This window comes from Diadema antillarum, unplaced genomic scaffold (genome assembly GCF_040938485.1).
Source record: "Diadema antillarum isolate AM-2024a unplaced genomic scaffold, OU_Dant_1.0 scf00000072, whole genome shotgun sequence".
NCBI classification, from domain to species: domain Eukaryota; kingdom Metazoa; phylum Echinodermata; class Echinoidea; order Diadematoida; family Diadematidae; genus Diadema; species Diadema antillarum.
Genome location: NW_027270961.1, coordinates 2,499,059 through 2,519,295, shown reverse-complemented (window position 1 = coordinate 2,519,295; position 20,237 = coordinate 2,499,059). Strand labels below are relative to the sequence as shown.

General features: G+C 38.1%; 1 protein-coding gene across 1 annotated transcript in view; it reads right to left on the bottom strand.

The window, feature by feature from the left end:
• LOC139717154 (dedicator of cytokinesis protein 3-like) overlaps positions 1 to 20,237 on the bottom strand; it is a 115,739-nt gene that overhangs the window by 57,527 nt on the left and 37,975 nt on the right. The window contains exons 9-23 of the mRNA XM_071628654.1: positions 18,068 to 18,195; positions 16,356 to 16,437; positions 15,128 to 15,266; positions 13,508 to 13,583; positions 12,516 to 12,622; positions 9,613 to 9,738; positions 8,475 to 8,593; positions 7,153 to 7,324; positions 6,349 to 6,455; positions 5,043 to 5,214; positions 3,389 to 3,486; positions 2,796 to 2,879; positions 1,810 to 1,910; positions 1,053 to 1,184; positions 115 to 223 (exon numbers count right to left, since the gene is read on the bottom strand). Of these exons, the coding sequence (XP_071484755.1) occupies positions 115 to 223; positions 1,053 to 1,184; positions 1,810 to 1,910; positions 2,796 to 2,879; positions 3,389 to 3,486; positions 5,043 to 5,214; positions 6,349 to 6,455; positions 7,153 to 7,324; positions 8,475 to 8,593; positions 9,613 to 9,738; positions 12,516 to 12,622; positions 13,508 to 13,583; positions 15,128 to 15,266; positions 16,356 to 16,437; positions 18,068 to 18,195 (1,752 nt within the window). The remainder of the gene's footprint in view (positions 1 to 114; positions 224 to 1,052; positions 1,185 to 1,809; positions 1,911 to 2,795; positions 2,880 to 3,388; positions 3,487 to 5,042; positions 5,215 to 6,348; positions 6,456 to 7,152; positions 7,325 to 8,474; positions 8,594 to 9,612; positions 9,739 to 12,515; positions 12,623 to 13,507; positions 13,584 to 15,127; positions 15,267 to 16,355; positions 16,438 to 18,067; positions 18,196 to 20,237) is intronic.

Sequence of the window (20,237 nt, the reverse complement as noted above, 5' to 3'; positions counted from 1 at the left end):
AACATCAACACCATCATCACCACCATCATTACCATCATTAACATCATCATAAACATCATCATCAACATCATCGCTCTGCATGAATAAAACAATTTGGCAACAAGGAGGAATTACCTGATAACCTTCCAGCCTTTCGTTGTCCTTCTGCATGAGAGAGTTGATTGACTGAAAGAGGTTTCGAATCGCGTCTTGCATGTCGCCATCGTGAATGTCACCAGTGGCCCTATGATGCCAAGTTACATTAAAACTGTTACCTCCAGGCATTGGTACCATAATTTGATGGTAATTGAGCTTACAACTTCCAAAAAGACCTTGCTACAAAATAAATTTAGGATATACTTACATCACTGAGTCCCTTTGATTGTCTAGCCATTTAAATGCCCTATTTAACTACAAGAGGCAAACCTTACATATATCTTACATACATTTTCAGTGACAAGTAAATCCACTTGTTCAAATGGACAAAACAAGACGCATGGAGAAAATGACACAGGAACAGAGTAAAGAGCAAGGGACAGAAGGATTTGAGGATGTAAAAATTTGTTTGTTTGTGCAAGAAATACTACCCATAGTGGTCCAGTTGACACAATATGCATAGCATAAGTACCTGTCTCTCTATCAGGTTTGACTGTGTTAAGAGTTATCATTGTCATACAGAATTCTCTTTCACACTGCAAAATCCTGCTATGAAACCCTTTTCACACTGAAAAACCAAACTACAAGATCCTTTTTCACATTGAAAAACCATACAAGACCATTTTCACACTGAAAGCCCTGCTACAAGACCCTTTTCACACTGAAAAGCCCTGCTTACATTGTTTAAGACCATTTCACACTAACAAGCCCTGCAACAACACCCTTTTCACACTTACAAAGAAAAAAAAAACCTGCTATATCTAAGACCACTTTCACACTGAAAGCCTTGCTGCAAGACCCTTTTCACACTGAAAAGCCCTCCTTACAGCACCCTTTTGACACTAAAAATGCCCTGCTGCAAGAGCCTTGTCATAATGGAGAGACCTGTTGTGAGCAAAGGCTAAGACACTACTCACAACTTGTAGAGGATGTGGGAGCGGAAGATGAACTTGAAGAGGTACTGGAGTCCCTCCAGCATGTTGGATACATGTTCTGGCTTGTACGTCAGAGCCTTCTCGATGTACTGCATCATGTAATGAACCAAGAACCTGGGGGAAAAACACATGGGTTGTCATATTATAAGAGAGATAGAAACAATAACCCACACATTTCATATGGTCTAAGTATCGGCATGCAGCAACAAATATGTTGAGTGTATCACTGTATCACCACACAGATTCATACATGATATTCTGCTTGTTCACACACAGCATTCACACCGATTCACACCGGAGCTGTGCAGACATATACATGTATACATGTACTGTACAGGCTAGCTTTTTGTTTTTACTCCAGCAATACCAGGGCCCTGTTTTATGAAGAGTTAAAATTGATTATATAGTTGATTTCAACTGTAAGTCTATGGCAGCCTGTGTGGTAAGGAAATTTAAAATCGATTTTATCTTTTGATAAAATGGGCCCCAGAAGTGACGTGATGTACACCTGATCATGAAAATAGAAAGAGAAAGCCAATCTTTTTTTTTTTCTTTCTTTTTTTTGGGGGGTGGGGGTGGGGGTGGGTAGAATATCCTCATATCATTCAACCCGACCTATGTATGTTTGTATGACTGCTCTTAAATGTTAAAGTAAAGTAATAAGTACAAACTGCAGGCAGTTTGAATAAGATGTTTGGGTAACGATTCTAAAGAGATAACATAGCAATCCCATACTCACTGGTGTGCTAGTGTGCTGACAAAATGTTTCTCTATGTACGAGTCCAGGACGGTAGTGAAAGACTTAAACCTCTTCTCTCCCAGAACACTGATGATATGTACCTGCAGGGACGGGAAAGAGAGAGAGAGAAAAAAAATCAAAAACAACATGGCATAATTGCTATTACTATTCTACAAATTCCAGTCATGTTTATACACTGCATGGAATACCAATCAGCAATGACAGACCAATGAAAACTTCTCATTACTTCAAAAAGTTGTTAAGTGTGTCAAAAAAGTCCTTTCCTCTTTGACTGTTACTTCTCTCCTCAATTTGAAGCCAATCTACAGAACAAGAGCACCAGCTTCTCAGCAGAGACAAAAAAACCCCCCAAAATCCATGTAATGTGATTTTCATATCACATTTAATTCATATTTTTACTTTATCAGCCAATGAGACAGGTCCAAGATGACCTGTGTCATCACACCAAAATGACTACATATTGTTTTGGTTTGCTTACATGGAAGAGACTAATGTAGGTAGTGTGGCATGATGTCCCACGTCCAGGACAGAGGGTGCGTTCGAGCGCTCTAAAGCGAACCAAAGCGAACTGAACCAAAGCGTACCGTACTGAACTGCGCCAGATTTGAAGCGTTCGAGAGCTCTGTTGAGAAAGCGTACCTCACGAGTTATTTTTAGAAAAGGTCACACATTTTTGTAGCAAGAATGTCATTCACCTGGCGCTTGAACTACTTACAGCTGTCCCGAACAAAGAGAATGATTGTGACGTATGCGCATGATACGCGCATGCTTCACAGAGAACTTTTGGTACGCTTTTGGAGCACATCGGAAAGTGGTCCACTTTTGGCTCAGTACAGTACGGTACAGAACACTTTAGGAGCGTTCGAGCACTCCTCTGACGTGGGTATGGTACGGTACGGTTCGCTTTAGGAGAGCGCTTGAATGCACCCAGAGACGACACTGAGACAAGACTTGCTGAAACTCACCAGAGACTCAAATATATGGCGGCCATACTCTTCTGTCCTCTCGTCTAGGATGGAGAAGAGAGCATCCAGGATGTCTTGGAGAACCTGCATCAGAAGGCAGAGAGTTTTCATCAGTAGATGTCAGATTTGAGAAAAATAAAGATTCATTCAGACAACAAATTTGAGCCTCATTTTATAACTGACAGTAATTGCAATTGTGAAGACTCTTAGTTTGGGGTTCATGCAGTTATGCAATGCACATAGGGACCCTAATTTGTCATGTTCATGGTAGATTCCCCACATTTTCTTCTCAGAGTATAAGTATCTTTGCACTCGAATTTTCAAAAAGAAATTAAAGCAAAACTTATATTTCTCACTGTCAGATCATTTAACAAGAGTGAAAAGAATCTGCCTAAAGTGAAAGTAAATCTATATCAGTTTTCTTCAACAAGCACTTTGAAAAAAAAAAATAATGAAAGCTTGCATGGATTAATGTCATTGTACTTTCACTCAGTAGATTTAAGCACGTGTACCGGGCAACTGGCTCAAAGAATTTGCTAATTTTTCCTTCCCGGGACAAATGACCAGAATAATGTGGGATGGATGTGCCTTACCCTGACAATGTCTTGACCATTGACACTGGTCAGTTTTTCCAAGATGGTGTGGAGTCTATCTGGGTGTTGTCTCCATTTCAGCAGTCCAAGGAGATTGACTGATTGGGGAGGGAAAGGGAAGGAGCAGGGAAATAAAAAGGTGAATGCCTGGAGATTCACAGTAACACTGTTTCCATGGCTTCCATTTCAAATATCAGGAAATTACAGCTATCATAAGGCAGCGCTGAAGAATTTTTTCTTCTGCATGATGAATAAGAGGTTGAGCTTTCAAAGTGCTGCAACAACAACAAAATCCTATGATAGGTTTTAATTTCTAGAATAAGTTTATCTCAAGGTGCAGCGTCGAGGTACATGAAGACACAGCCAGCCTGGTGTCAAGAGGACCATTGGTCTTCCATGAATAGCAATGAAGAAGGAAAAAAAAGAAGAGTTCAAGAGATAGATTAGTTTATCTGTGAATGATTGGTTTTATGGGAGAATAGATCACATAAAGAAATATGAGTAAGGAGACGCTGAGAACAGTGAAATCTGGAATACCAGTTTCCGCTTTGCTTCTTAGCACCCCCTTTGTGGTAGCTTTTTTAAAGATCCCACACAGTTTTGACAGTTAAGTTTTTATGAAGACAGAACATCGGTCATATGAGAGTAATGGTACAGCAGAGGTTTGATGGGATCCAACTATTGTGTTGCAGTTTCGACAAGTGACATGAAGCATCATGTAAAGCGAGGATTGTCACACTCATCAAATCGGAAGTTTCAGTTTCCAAGAGGTGTTAATGTCAAAAAGATACATGAGAAATTTCAAATTTAACTTCTGCTGGCAGTCTCCCATTCAGGCCCATTAAAGGTGGGAGATCCACTTTGGCACAGTACGGTACGACACACTTTGGGAGTGTTCGAGTACTTCTCTGGCATGGGCATGGTGGTTCGGTATGCTTTAGGAGAGCTTTAACACACTCATAATGACAGAGAGGTAGATTTATATGATGTACATAATCATGCCATCCTATCATGCCTGACCACACAGAACTTTGCGAATCCACAGTATGCATGTAAAACTCAATACGGAAAGAAGAACTAATTGGGTTTAGCTCACAGGCTGACATCTGACTCTCCTTGGTTTGAATATGAGCATCAATGACTTGGATACCACAACCAAGATAACTCGTTCACTGGTAATATCATATCCATGATATGTCACAAACTTTATTTCTTGAACTTGAAATCACCTGGGGTAGTGCCTGAGCATTTTACGATAACATTTGTGACCAATTTACTTTTGTATCAGAACACTCTAGTCAGCTCTATGTATAAGGCGTGAAGTGGAGGCCAAGTGTACAAGAGTCAAAACTGCTATATATAAATCATCCAACAAATAGTTATTGCAATGAGCAGGGTGAACCCGGGTGAAGAGGTCTGCTCTAAATACCTCCAAGGAAATGGTTGAACAATACCAACTGCTTGAAATTCCTCTTTGCTGACAAGTGCCTCTGCAATAGTCAGCAAACGATGACAACTGAAGCCACATATACGGAGCCAACAAATTACAACACAGGACACTAAACTTTAAAATTACTTTCAGCGCAGCTGCTACTCTCAATGACTTTCCACCAAGAGCTCATGTGGTGGTAAAAGAAATAAGGACAGAACTTACTGTTCTGAGTGAGCTTAGTGGAGCAGATGACTGTGCGGACTTCAAACGTGTCTTTGTTGTTGTGCTCCAGTGCGTCATTGCCGGGGTAATTGCCCTTGATGACGAGGTCGGCCGTGCAGTAGGGCAGCCTGAGGTACTGGTCAGCATTGCTGAAGTCATGGTGTTCAGAGCACTGCCATAAACAAATTAGTATATTTTTGTGATATGATCTGCTAATTTTATGACTGGAGGTGTTGACATAAACTCTATACAATCAAAGTCAAAGAGTTCTTATCCTACACTGTGATCTTAAAGGGGATGGCTATAGTAACTGATCAGTGGGAATCAGTGGGAATGCTGGGGGATGATTGTTCCAATCCTTGTGGGATTCATTTAAGAGTACATTATGTATCTATTGTTGTGTGAAAATCATTTGCTTCAGAATGGTCTCATATTCAAGAAATGTGCAGTTTAATGTTTCCAGGTTAGCATGCCTGTACAGTGACGGGGCGATTAAACTGCACATTTCTTGAATATGAGACCATTCAGAAGCAAATGATTTTCACACAACAATAGATACATAATGTACTCTTAAATGAATCCCACAAGGATTGGAACAATCATCCCCCAGCATTCCCACTGATTCCCACTGATCAGTTACTATAGCCATCCCCTTTAAGGCCAAAATACATGCTCATGACCCCAATAAATTATCTTATGTATATGTGAAACTGTAACAAGTGCATTTTAAGTTTTGGCTGGCTCAAAATGATACAAACAATTGGTCCACGGATGCCAATCTTGTGAACACCATTGCAGCATTCTCAGAGCTCAAAAGTTATTTTGGTGGAAAAACAGTAATTATTACCTTACCTGCAATTGACATGTGTAGTAATACATTATTGGAAAAGCAATATTTTCCATGAGACCTTCAGCATTTTTGGCTAAAAACAGGACAAAATACTGCAAAAAAGTGACAGTAGGCATCTCTGAGGATCACTTTGACTAGACGCTTACATACATGTAAATGTTTCAGTCAGGTCATACAGATATCCTCTGGCAATAGTCTGTAGCTTAACCTGTTGAGGACGAGCTGATTTTGCTACAACACACATTTCCCATAGACACTTGCCCGAGTATAGGACTCGGGACTCGTCCTCAACGGATTAAACCAAGATGAGATATGCTTGTTGTAATGAGCATTACTTCCTGTCATTGTGCATGATTCAAGTGCTCAGTTTCCATTGTGGTATCCCCCCCCCCCCCACTCCAGACATGTCTCGCTAAAGCAGGGACCACTGTAAGCACTGGACTAAAAGGAACTAACCTTGTAGACGAAGAGGGAGTGGATTCCATCTTCCACCGCCGTGCCATCTTTCTTCATAAGGGGCATGAAGGCCATGGCAAAAAGCCGCTTCTCCCTCTCTCGCTTTTCTGTACATAAAAAAAAACGAGGTCATCATCATCATAAATTCAACAAAATTCATAACTGATCTTTACATCATCCGCGTGCAACATCTTGGGCCCAAATTCATGAAGGTGGTACAATTGACACCATGGTCTAAACCATGGAAAATTTGTATGGAGCGCCAAGTGTCGCATGGCCTATTTCGTTACGAAATCAGTCATTTCGTCAACGAAATGTTGTCATTTCATTGACGAAATGATCATTTCTTTAACGGAATGAATATTTTGTCAATTTTGTCAATGAAATGGTTATTTCTTCAACGAAATGGTCATTTCATCAACGAAATGACTGATTTTGTAACGAAAAAGGCCATGCGACACTTGGCACTACACTACAAATTGTCCATGGTTTAAATCATGTTTTCAATTGTACCACCTTCGTGAATTCGGGTCAAAGATTTTTAACAAAAAAAAATTGACTTATTAACCTGTTGAGGACAGACTGATTTTACTATAACACACATTTCCCACAGACACCTCCCCAAGTATTCTCAGGACTCGTCCTCAACAGGTTAAAAAAACGGACTTTTCACTTTTTGCAAACAAACTGTACATACCATAATGTATCCCCACTATCCATGGGGATCTCTCATGCACACAAGCAAAACAAGAAGCCACAAAGCCTAAGTCAACCCATTACCACAGAAGCCTGAAGATTACGTACTGGGTTCACTAGAGCAGTGCCGAAACTCAAAGCGTAGATGGGTGTCCTTGAAGGTTTCCATGGGAACGTTCAGTCGCACAATCTCGTTCCACCGCGGCGACATGTTGCGACGGTACACCACAGAGCGATACTCCTTCTCCGGTGGTTCGTCATCCACGAGACATATGCAGGGCTTGGTGCATTCGGGGTAAAGAGAAAGGAGAGATTTCTGCTGATCAAACTCACAAGAGGAAAAAACATATTATTGAAAATATCTAAAAGTAAAAAAAGAGAAAAAAAAAGTGAAAAATGAAGACAAAGAGCAAGAGCACATTGAAAAAAGTATATAAAGATATACAGCCATAATTTGGAACCTAGATTATAACTCCATCATAAAGAAATTTTGTTATAACTATGTTCATTATAATAGGAGCGCACTGTACAATAGTTGTTTCAAAATAGGGACAAACATTATGCTGAAATTAATATTTCAGTTCAATGTGCAACCTGATCTCCATTTGGAGAGTGAGGAAAAACAGAAATAGGATTGCAGTGAATGACATCTTCTTCCAGCATGGCCTTTTTTGTTGGGCCTCTGGTGTTTATTTCTTCCTCTATCAGTCAGCTGATGAGACGTGTAGCATGATTTGATATGTTGAATGCTGAAAAATACATACAGACCCACTCTAAGGAGCTCTTTCATAACGGAAAACACTTGTGGGCAGAATCTCTGGATGACAGATAGCCCTTCCAAGAGTAATGCCATCCTGACACTTGCATTAATTTGGCTTCTGCACTGCCCCACGCTATGACATGCCAGTGCATGCCATTCAGTGGCACATAGTCCATTTTGGTCATGTCAAATTCATGATTAGTTCACAAAATGCATAATTTTCAGGGCACATTGACACGTCATGTTCACAACATACTTGAGCATTGTTCACGTATTGCTGTTCGTTGCCACAATATACTTGAAGTGGTCTTTTCTAAAATTCTTTTCGGTAACGAGACTTGTTTTAACTGGTTCATGTATTGCTTCACTGCCCTGCATATGGCACGGGCTGGATCAGCTAGTTAGCGCATAGGTTGCACATAGTTCATGGAGGTTTCGGCATAGTTAAGGGTACACACAAGTTGCCTAAAAGTTAGTCATGCCAAAATTTTGAGCACGTTGAAAATATTACCACGCATTGATTGCATTGGCCAGCATCCTCCCGCACACTACCACGACTGTTTCCCACAATAGCACAAATGGTATGTGCCAATGCGCAAACCATGCACAAAACCCAAATGTGTGCAAGTGTCAATGTGACTTAACAAACTTTCTTGCCACCCAGTCTTACCAGCTTCTGCCATTTATCATCGATGACGCAGATTGTGACCTCTATATTGCGAAACTCTTTCCTCTTGTCGGTGAACTCTGCTCGTTCCAGAGAGATGAATAAGTCATTCCTCAAGTCATCTATAAGAAAATACCAAAATATCACATAAATGAATCTATAAAATGTCACAAAAGGAGAGAAAAATAGCCATGCTGTGCCATGTTCAAATTCTTCATCATCAAAAGTGACGCAACTGATGACGCATTCAGATAAGATACACACCATCTTGTTGGTATTGTAGTAACAATGACAATTTTTACAGGACATGCTTCAGTACAGTAGGGCTCTGATCCTGGAAGACACTTACAAAACATTCAAAATAACTTCCAACTGTCAAAGCAACAGATGAAGTGTTCACAGATGATTAGCAGTAGCCATCCTCAAACTAAGGTCTTGTGACTTTTGCCCAGTGTGATGTCACACATACGATTGGGGGATTCCAATCATGGCGAGACAGTTTGCGAGTACTGAGTTCATAACATCGCTTGCTTTGCAGCGAAGAAATTTCTGTCATGAAGACGTGTCATTCAACACACATTGTAAACACATAAAACCAACAATGGCTATGATATTGGCTCCATGGTAAAATAACAAGAGTGATAAAATAGTCGTGTCACAGTCTGACTGACAGCCACTAGAGTATATACATGTAGCTTGTGCTGCAGGATACCAACACGTATAAAAGAAAAGAACATGTATTCCGCTTATCACCAACACTTCTCTAAGGGTGAGTAGCTCTCTAAACAAACTTCAAAGGAGCATGCAGACTGATCAGTAACAAATAGCAATTCTCTTGTATATCAGTCTATTCTTTTTTGTCTGTTTCTGGCAAATTTGAAAATCACACTCTTGTCTGTCATAGCTAATGCTACCTTTACACCATGTTCCAGGAGGCCACAGCAACCCCATTTGCCTGAAACTTACTGCGACGTGGGAAAGAGAGATACAAGTGTTCTCCTTCCCCCTCCCCTCCGTAATCTAGTCTTACACATGTATTTGTTCCAGTCCTTGTCCAAAAATTTGAGATACAAGGTCTTGTCACCAGAGGGACGTTATATTACCTGGCATGATGATGTCACTGAAGCCCTGTTTATATTACCTGGCATGATGATGTCACTGAAGCCCAGCTTGCGAGTGATGCTGGGACCTCTACTAAAGAGAAGATGTTTCTCTTTCCTCAGTACCTCCATGTGGCCATGCAGGATCAATAACTTCACAGTGATACCTGTATCAAAATACATAAATAAATACATATGCTCATGAGTGAACCTGAAAATAGATACATATTTGCTATATAGATAATATATAAATTGATTTAAAGGGATGGTATAGTATTGGTAGAGATTAGAATTGGGCTTTTAACCTTTAGTGAGATTCCAAGAAACCACTTATGAAATAGTACACAGCATACCATTGTACGCGGAATTCACAGTTTATTTGATAAAAATCGGTTTTGGAATGGCTGAGGCAAACAAAAACAAAGTGAAACAAAACGATCATAATAAAAGGTAGGTCCCACCTTTTATTACAATCCGTCTATTTTGGATATCTCAGCCATTTCAAAACCAATTCTCATCGAGTGAAATTTAATTCCTCTTGGAATTACATGCTCTTTCACATTTCATAAGTGGTTTCTCATTATCTCACAACAACAAAAAAGTGTTGGAAACCTAAAGTTAGGTCTCAACCCAAACTATACGATCCCTTAAAAGCTAGAAATAAATAGATATATAGAAATAGATAAATAAACTTGATGATTATGGCAAGAGGAAATCAATAGTGATAATGACTGAGAGAAAATACACTGTTACTATCATTGCTATTACGATGTATGGCACAAAGTTTAAACCAGATGATCCGGATTAACTTCAGAGGGAATGATGATTAGGAGTACTAAAATTTGCTGTAACAAAGATTTTCTGGGCTATTTTCAATGCTTAAATCAGAATCTCAACCCATTCACTTTAATAATTGGAATATGCTTTGGCTGGAACACTTCCATTGTCTCTGATTAATGTTTAAAAATGATGACTAAATCCACAGAAACAATGACAGGGATTTCCTTTCCTTCCAAAAGTGGTTATTGACTACCAATCCAAGATTGACTCTGCTGATTGTGCAGTCTACACATACGCTGCCTGGCAGTAGGATGTACATGTAGTTTGTGGGACTACACAGTAGGGTAGCATTGTGTTGTGTTTCTACTTGAAGGGGAAATCCAGTCCTACCATAAGTTAGTCTGATAAAAAAGAGTAACATATTACGAGTTCAACGGTAAAAATTTGACTGAAATCGAGTGAAAAATAAGGAAGATATGACAGTTCGAAGTTTCTCTGTTTTGGGGAGAAACAGTTCTTAGAACAGTCAATATGAATATGCAAATGGCAAAGTGAGCATGTCATTCCCTCACAACTTCCCATATAGTTTGTACATAAAATTTTGAAATTTCCATTTTTTCATTCAAACACAATTATGTCCAAGGCTCAAATCCTTGTATTTCACACTAATCACTATTCTTAAGGTTATTCAACCAGGAAAAGCATCATGTTTCAGATTTCACCGACGGAAACATTACATTTTCATTATTATTATTTTTTTTGTGTGTGTACACGATCAATGCAAAATTGTGATGGTATGACATGTTTAGCTCACTCATTTGCATATTCATATCCACTGTACAAGAACTGTTTTGCAGAAATTAGCAAAACTTCAATATGTTATAACTTCCTTATTTTTCACTTGATTTCAGTCAAATTTTTACAGCTGAACTCATAAGATTTTACTCTTTTTTATCAGACTAACATATATTTGGAGTGGATTTCCTCTTTTTTTAGTATGCACTTCAGTGCGAATGTGGAGAGTGACTTTCCCCAGTAGCAGTTGTTCAGATGTTATGAATGTATCAAGGCAAATATGTATTCACCACCAAGTTTCTCATTGTACATATTGTTAACTCGAATGGTGTAATGAAAAACACTGAAGTCTACAGTGCTGCCTATTATAGTATATTTCACTGCATTTAATAGAACAACAGGAACAACATCATCAACAGTAGACAAAACAGCAGCAACAATTCTTTTGTTGTTACATTGATTGTGATTATGATTGCGATGATTATGATGATTAAGCTGATGATGATGATGAAGATGACTACCACATCATGCCTCCCACTTTAAAGACAGCCAATCCCTTTTGCATGCAAATTTTTGAAAAATTGGTGAGAACACTTAGGTACATGTATTGAAGAAAACACTATTTCGAAACCTCCTGTAAATTTTGAACTCAAGAGGGTCTTTATTTGTTTAGTTAAATTGACTGTTAAGATTTGAATAATTTTTTCGTACTACGAAAAAATTACGAATCTTAACTACTAGTCTAGTTTTACAGACCTGTGTGATGCACTTAGTTGTACATGTAATTCATGTAAGTGGTGTGTTGTTATTTGCCATTGATAATAAAGTAAGAGAAGCTAGTGAATTCTTCTTTTCTGACAGCTTTAACATGCATATCTGTTGTTCGAAGTATAAGTATCATATTACAACCACAGGAGGATCAATGTATGCAGCTGTGCCTAGTACACAGAATACGTTATGGTGAGCGTTTGGTGCATTATTTGAATTTTAACGGCTAACAACCTTCAAATATCACAGAAATGTTATAGATTTACAATAGTCTTGTCATTCTGGTACAATATATAATGTTCTGTTCCATTTGGGAAGGAATGCAAAAGGGAAGGGCCATCTTTAAGCCAGTATCTTTTGCAGAGCCTTTCTGCATGAAAGCAGCTATTTCAGATGGATAATCTGCAACAAAGACAGATGTGCATTTTAACTGCTCCTTGAGCATAAACGCATCACTTTAGAGCTATCAATTTCTCCCATTTGTCACGACCGTGCTTTAGAAGCGAAACTTGGCAGGATCCCTATATATGTGAGTGTGGTCTCCCACAACTCAATAGGGCAGGAGTTGTGATTGGTACGAGAACAGAAAGCATGAACTCACCGACACCGTTGGCGGCGTTTGTGCCACCCTTCCTTCCAGTATTCCGAATCAGTTGCTCGTGCAGTGTTGCAAAATCCTTTTCATTGTCCTGGTTGTCTTTGAGTGAGCTGGAAAATGTATTGAAGAGGAAATGTGACACTGTACAGTCTCAATATCCATAGCAATCCAAATGTGAAACTTCCTTTAGAGCAAGATATTCAGCATCTCAGAAACATGAGAACTGTCATTCATTTGCATTTGTGCACACACAAGAAAGTAGAGAATACAAACAATTCAACTGATTGTTAATATTTCAAAGCATGCTGGGCAGAATGTTGTGATATGATAAACTCACAAAGTCTTTAATACAATACTGGACACAGATTTTCAAATTCATTAATCATTCAATTACATAGAACTAAACTGTGGGCATGCTGCTATTGACATATAGTGATTTGGAGTTTATATGAAAGTACTTTTGTTAATTCACTTCAGCTTTATGACTAAAATAAATTACATGCCTTGTAACTAGGCAGAGAATACAGCTCTTGATGAACTGTCAAAATGTTGAATCTACCCATAATTTTTCTCTTGATAACTAATGGATATTATCAACAATGTTGCATATATGCTCAGCTTTTAATATTTTTGCCATAAAAGATTATATGCTGTCATTCTACATTGTACAAATTTACATGCTTTTATTCTTGCCTACATTTTGCACTTGAATATATGTGATAGATCTATTGATAAAGTTTTTCAAACAAAAATGTTCATATGAATTAAAACTTGACACACAGAGAATCTCAATATTTATCTTGACTATTAATAACTCAATAGCTCTATCTATTGATATATGAGGTTAAATTTTTAGAGTTTCTATTGCTGATGTCAATCAATGAATTGATAAAGGGCTGGCAATAGATGATGAGGCAAGATAGAAAGGTGCATTGGAGTTCAGTGTGCCACCTTGAGAGAAAGGTTCAGTGGGCGATGCTCTGTGCCAAACTTACATTATCTTCATGACTTCCTCTTTCCCTCCTCGAGTGTCATCATCAAGCATGGTCAGAAAGTGGGATATTTTCAGCACTGGGATTCAAACACAGACAGAGAGAGAGAGAATATTGGCAAACACTGAATGAAACACTACATCAAAAGTGTAGTTATTGTTCAAGATATGAAAGGTGAGAATATATTGCATTTTTATTGATTACTTGTGTTGTTCAGCGTTGCTTTTCAATCTCTGTTATTGAGGCAACAATGGATATTTCGAGGGTATATCCTCTTGAGCACAATACCTGGGATGAGTGATAAATGAGCATGGCAAACTTCCTCCAATATTATACATGAATGTACACAAAGACAGGTACAGGTGTTTATTTGGACAGGTAGAGACAGACATAAACAAGTACTAACACATCCCACGCAAATGTATCAACACTTATTGAGCGCTGGTATCGAATGTTACAAAGGGGAAAAAAAAGTTCTCGCCACCTCAAAACTTACTCAATATGTACACAGGTTTCTTTAAGATGAACATACTTGAAATGGAATTATACTCTCTAATATTGCATACTTTTAACTCATCAGGACATGAAGAGATACCAAATTTTCCATACAGCATCTTGCAGAATCAGCGAGACCTGGCAGCTATGCAATAATCATAAATACAACCTGATTTCCAACACATGCACAGGTATGTTTAATTTTCCCTATCGCATATAACTGTCAAAACTCTTAACGGCGACGGTGCTTTTTAATTTTCATATCAAAGAGTCGGCAATACTGTGCTGGTGGACTGCGCGAGCTCTATTTGAGCGTTCACAAAAAATTTGGAGCACTACATCTGTCCCCAAACTACCATAGTTTTGTTGATTTTCTTCACAACTGATATGTGTTGGGCAAAGAAATATCAAGTTATATGATATGATAATGTATTTCAATTGTGAAATGGCAATGTTTTAGTTGTGATAAAAAGGGGAAAATTAGATGTCATTTACCGCATGGTATACACTCTGTAGGTGCCTGCTGAACAGTAACTGCGCATTACCGGAAGTACATGAGTGAACCACCGAAAGTGTGAACCCACTTGACCGCCACATAATGCGGGTGGGTGCGTAAGGTTACCCTCATTTGTTTGCACACAGCATACGGCCACGTATGGGCCCGACCACTAGTGGCAAAATGCTTATATTTATATGTGATAGGGAGATTTGTAAGTGCCATGTGAGTCAACCCTCTTGAGTTCAACTTATCTCAAAATTAAGCATTTGGATGAAAAACAAATTATCATAAAGAGTTCTAGATTCGCCAAGAGTTAATGTTTCATCATGTAAAATTGCACAATACATTCACAAGTTCTATGAAATCCGATTTTGCCAAGACTACAACACTCTCACCTCAATGACCAGGACTTCTTGCAATCAAATCTAAACCAAATTTCCTTGAATTGACAATAGAGATCAAATCAATCAATAAAGAGTGTGGTACATGGTTGGCTACGAAAGTACAGCTTGTCAAACAGCATTCACACAAGACCGAGACAAAAACAAGACACACATCGATGGCATTCACAGCTGAATGACATTTAATGAACGAGAAAGGGATAGATCCGAGAGGGGTGCTAGACTCACCCCCGTATCCGTAGGGTCTCCTGTAGGTGAACGCCAGTTGCCTCTTGGGGTCTACGTTACGGCCGGCCTGCATCTGGCCACATCGGATAATGTGGCAGGTCAGATAGAGGTCGCGCTCCAAGTCCTTGCTGCTCAAGTCCTACTCAGGAAATAACAAGACAAAAACAACAACAACAAAAACAGCAAAAAGCAGTCAATTTCTTCATATTCAACATGTTGCCTCACAAGGACTTTCAAAGTATCTCACATCATCTATAGTTTATCAATAAATTGTATCCAAGATTGATGCCATCTTTGAGCTCTTTTGTCCTTTTCCCCTGAGAATTATCCTGTTTCTTAAAAGTAAACATAACATGTATCTGGTCATACTTTCTCACTCTGCATATGCAATATATAATGTACATAAAAGGACGTTGATTGTAAGTTTACAAACTTGATAAATTATGTGTTAAAGGTCCAGTTTCTAATACTTTTGGGAGCAGTGATTTAAAAAGTTTTCAAGATATCACATTTGATGCATATGTGTAGGTCTGCTGTATCTCAAAACATCCTACATATAAAACTTTCGCAATAAAGCCTAAAATATAAGGAGATATCAGTATTTTTCTTAATAAACCATAACTGTAGACGGTTTAGTCTGGAAACATTTTTATTATAACTATTGTTCACATTTTAGGTATTTAACAATACTTAACATTGATAATACAGATTCAAATTCTTACAGTGGTTGTTTCTATCCCTAACTCACATTTTAGACTATTTTAAAGCACTAATGCTGTGTTTTTGGTTCATCTGCAAATGGTAAATTATGCCTTTAATTGCCCCTTTTAGATGGAAACAAAGACATCTCATTCAGACTTCAATGGAAAGGGGTATGTTTTGGCAAAATCAAAACATCTCGTACAAAATGATATTCACATTCCGTGATTTGATCAAAATTTGTACTTTCTGCTAGGCAAATCACCTTTGACAGTAACACTACGCACAGACAGTGACATCTGAAAAATGAAAAGACAAATGAATTTAGTCTGTGATTCATAGGATACTAATATCCTGCTTCACATCCCAAATTTGACATTCTGCTGTAAGAATATTATATTGATGTTTTAAGCACATATCATCTAAAGCTTTTATACAAAAATGCATCAAAACATGTGGTAAAATTCGGGGTAAGTTTTGCGCCAACAGAGTGCCCTGATGTGGACGAAGCAACGACAGAGACACTCACGGTGAAAATGGTGACGAGGTTCCCAATCTTCTCCACGTTGAGAGGAGCACCCTGCTTGTTGAACTTGGCAAGAAACCTCTCCCTGGAAATCAAGAATCATCATATAATTCAAACTGGGGATCTTGGGGTGGTGGAATTGGGTTTCCTCTCTGTGGAGGGCTCCTAATGCTCTTATCTTTCAGTAATGTGCGGCACGAGCTTGACTCTCTACTAAACAAAAATTCTGCGAATCCGTGTGTGCATTTCCGTTGCTAATGAATCCCAAGGAAGTAACAGAGATTGACAGTATCATGCATACACTCTCCAGTACACATACTGTATTGTCAATATATACAATAACAACATGTTTTTTATGTAGATATATACCTATATATTCATATATGTAAACATACATATATAAAAAATATGTATTTACATAAATAGATATAATATACATACATATGTACATACATAAATACATAGGGCCTACATGCACACAGACATCAGTGCAAACATTGTTTATATTACAAATCATTATGGCAAGAAAAATACTACAGAATTCAACTGTTACAAAGAGACAATGAACGTTTACTGTATCTCCAGTAAGACGTAAGTATAAAATACTTTCTGTCGTACAAGTGTTCCATTTATGTTGATTGAGAGACCATTTCTATGTTTATTTAATCCAGAGTATGTCTCTTTCAGGGTTGCAACTCTAAAGTATGATTTCATGTAAACATGCATGGTACATGTATCCGTCGATCCAAAGCTTTTCTTTACGACAGCAAAATGAAAGAACCGTCCTGGTTTAGTACTCAGACTCATTTCCTTCTGATTAATTGAAATGAGAGTTTCAGTTTCACGACAGCCATAACCGCTGTGGATGGTCGCCTGTAGATTGAGACCTTCACAGTAGTATGCTGCGGCTATACTGTATGCTGGTAAATCAAGGGCCAACTCAGCGCCAAAGTCTTGACACTGTTTGTCACAAGTAAACATTACTGTGCCCATCTAGACAGCTGCCCTGGAAGCATAAATTTAAAGGCTACTGCAAGGACTCTGCTTTAGCTATATGACAGTCACACTAGTCATAAGCATATATCACAGCTGTCTGCATATAAAAATATTCCTACTAACTCCTCAAAAGTACATCATTTGTGCAATCTGTTGCCAGGATGACATTCTGTAACAACACATTTTTTAATGCATTTGATGTAATGTAGTGTGGTATATTGCTGGTCCTTGCATGCATCTTGTCGAAACCACGGAGAACAGTTCCTTTGAAAGATACTATACCTCACTGCCTTCGAGAGTGCACAGAATGAAGCGATATTTATTTTAGGTTATCCACGGCATATGATAACAATTGATAAATGAGTTGTCACAATCAGACATCACAAACTTTTTATCCTTCATAAGATTGGAAAAAAAATGCATTTATGATTTCCAGTGCATGTGGATGTAGGCTCTTGTGAAATGTTACATCAACAAGAAGCATTTCATGTGCAGACATCTTTGGTGCTGCTATCAGCAAGAAAATATAAAGTGTATAAGACAAGCTGGCAATCTAACCCCTTGCTTCCAAAATATTGTAATTTCAAATTGATATGATGTGTGACATATCAGATGCCTACAAGTAATAAGTTAAGATTTTGATGAACATGTTCTACTGATCTACAGTGTCTTGTGGGAGGGGCTACTATTATGTAATGAGGCGCTTCGCCGAGACTCACGTGATGAAGATGTTTTCTTTGGCATCATAGAGGGCGAAGAAGGCTTCGGCCGCCTCTCCCGTGTTGATGCCGAAGTTTACCAGCTGCAAGTGGAGGTGGTGGGCAAAGGTCTCCGGGGGATCGACGGACTGTGAGGTAACCAGCAGGATTCATCCATTTTAACACATTTTAGACATTTTATTATACCGTTTGTAACCATGCATAACATTTTAATATATTCAAAAACATACTGAAGGTCACAATGACAACCACCGGGTGACTAAAATCATAATGTGTGCATCATGCAGTGCAATTAAGAGGGGACATCTGGGTCCCATTTCATTAAAAAAAAAAGTTGATAAGTTAGCAACTCTTGCTGGAATGGCAGTTGTCATAGTAACGACAAGAATCCAGCTTCTTGATTGGCTGTTGCTATGGGAAGTTGCCACTTCAGCAAGACTTGCTATTCTAACATCTTTTATGAAATAGGGCCCTGGTTTCATTTTCATAGACTTGTTTGCCAGTGGGTTCCATTATGGCCGGGACATCAATCTCATACATAAAAGCATGTATTAGATATACAAATACTATTCTACAATAACACCACAGAACATCTCTAATGCCACATTGTAGTTGGTAAAGCGATTACTTAAAGGAAACCAAAACCCAAAGAGAAATGTGGATTGAGTGAAAGCAACAACCTTAGCAGAACACAACAGTGAAAGTTTGAAGAAAATCGGACAATCGATGCAAAGCTGTGAATTTTTAAAGCTTTGGTGTTGGAACCACTTGATGAAGAGACTACTAGAGGTTGTGATGTCATGTGTGGACAACAATATAAAGAAAATATACAGGGAATTCCACAAAAATTCATTTTTCATGAAAATTACACATTCCATCAACATGATACTGACATATGTTAAGGCTAGTAATTATTCCCCCTGCCATCTGAAAGCCGTTAGTCAAGTGCTCTTTCATTATTCCAGAAAAGTGAAAGCATGTTCAATTTTCTTTATATTTTCTTTAGAATTGTTGTCCGCACATGATGCCATAAACTCAAGTAGTCTCTTCATCCAGCAGTTCCAACACCAAAATTTAACAAATTCATAACTTTTGCATCGATTGTCCAATTTTCCTCAAACTTTCACTAATGTGTTCTACTAATGTTGCTGCTTTCATTCAATACACATTTCTCTTTACGTTTTGGTTTCCTTTAACACTTTATTAAGCACTACTATCTGGACTACCATTCACAACATGCCTTTTATTACAATAAGATATAGAACCTAATTTTGTGATACACCCATATAATATCATCTGCATGTTTCTCCACAGCTTGTAGCAGGCATATGTAATTGATATGGACAGAGCACAAATTCGACCCTAATTTTCATTTCCTGTATGTCAGACGATGTTCATTCTGTATGACTGTGTGATTTGTTTGAACTAATGCAGAGCTAGAGAGAGAGAAAAAAAAAACCCAACAACTATCACACATATGTTGTACATCATTGCCACAATTTTTATAAAGAACAGCATCAAGAACTAAATATTCCCTCACACCCGTGCATTGCCACGCAACAGCCCAGATAGAAGTCAGGCAGCAAAGCGAATACATGTGAACACATTTTACATAATATAATCTGATGCAAATGATTGTTAAGACAAGTAGAATAATGTCTGTTCTTGTTATCAAGATGTTGTGCTTGACAAGATATGTTAATGCCATGGTGAGATTGGTGGAAAAAAAAAAGTTGTTAAAAATGTTGATAAAAAAAGTTAATAAAAATGTTAATAAAAATTTAAAGTATATGCTAAATATAAAAGAAACAAAAATGTTTGCATCAATTCAGATGGTTATGTGAGACTCTAAAAATTATATTTTCTATTGTTGCTGTTAACTACTACTACTGCGATGCAATTATGTATAACGGTTCCTGATATCAAGTTCCATATTGTGCTTGAGGTGGTAAAGCTTTAAACTTTTGACAGGAAATCTCTCTTTTTGTCTTCCTCACAGGATTCTATCACAAGAAATTATGAGAATAAGAGCAAATGTAAATGTTTATCTAACTTTTCTTGTATCATTGATAGCAGGAAATAATTTTTCCTGATATCCCTTTTTTTTTCAATATTATTCTTTCATATGAAAGTGTTTTCAAGCTATTTATTTACAACTATTTTCAAAGGT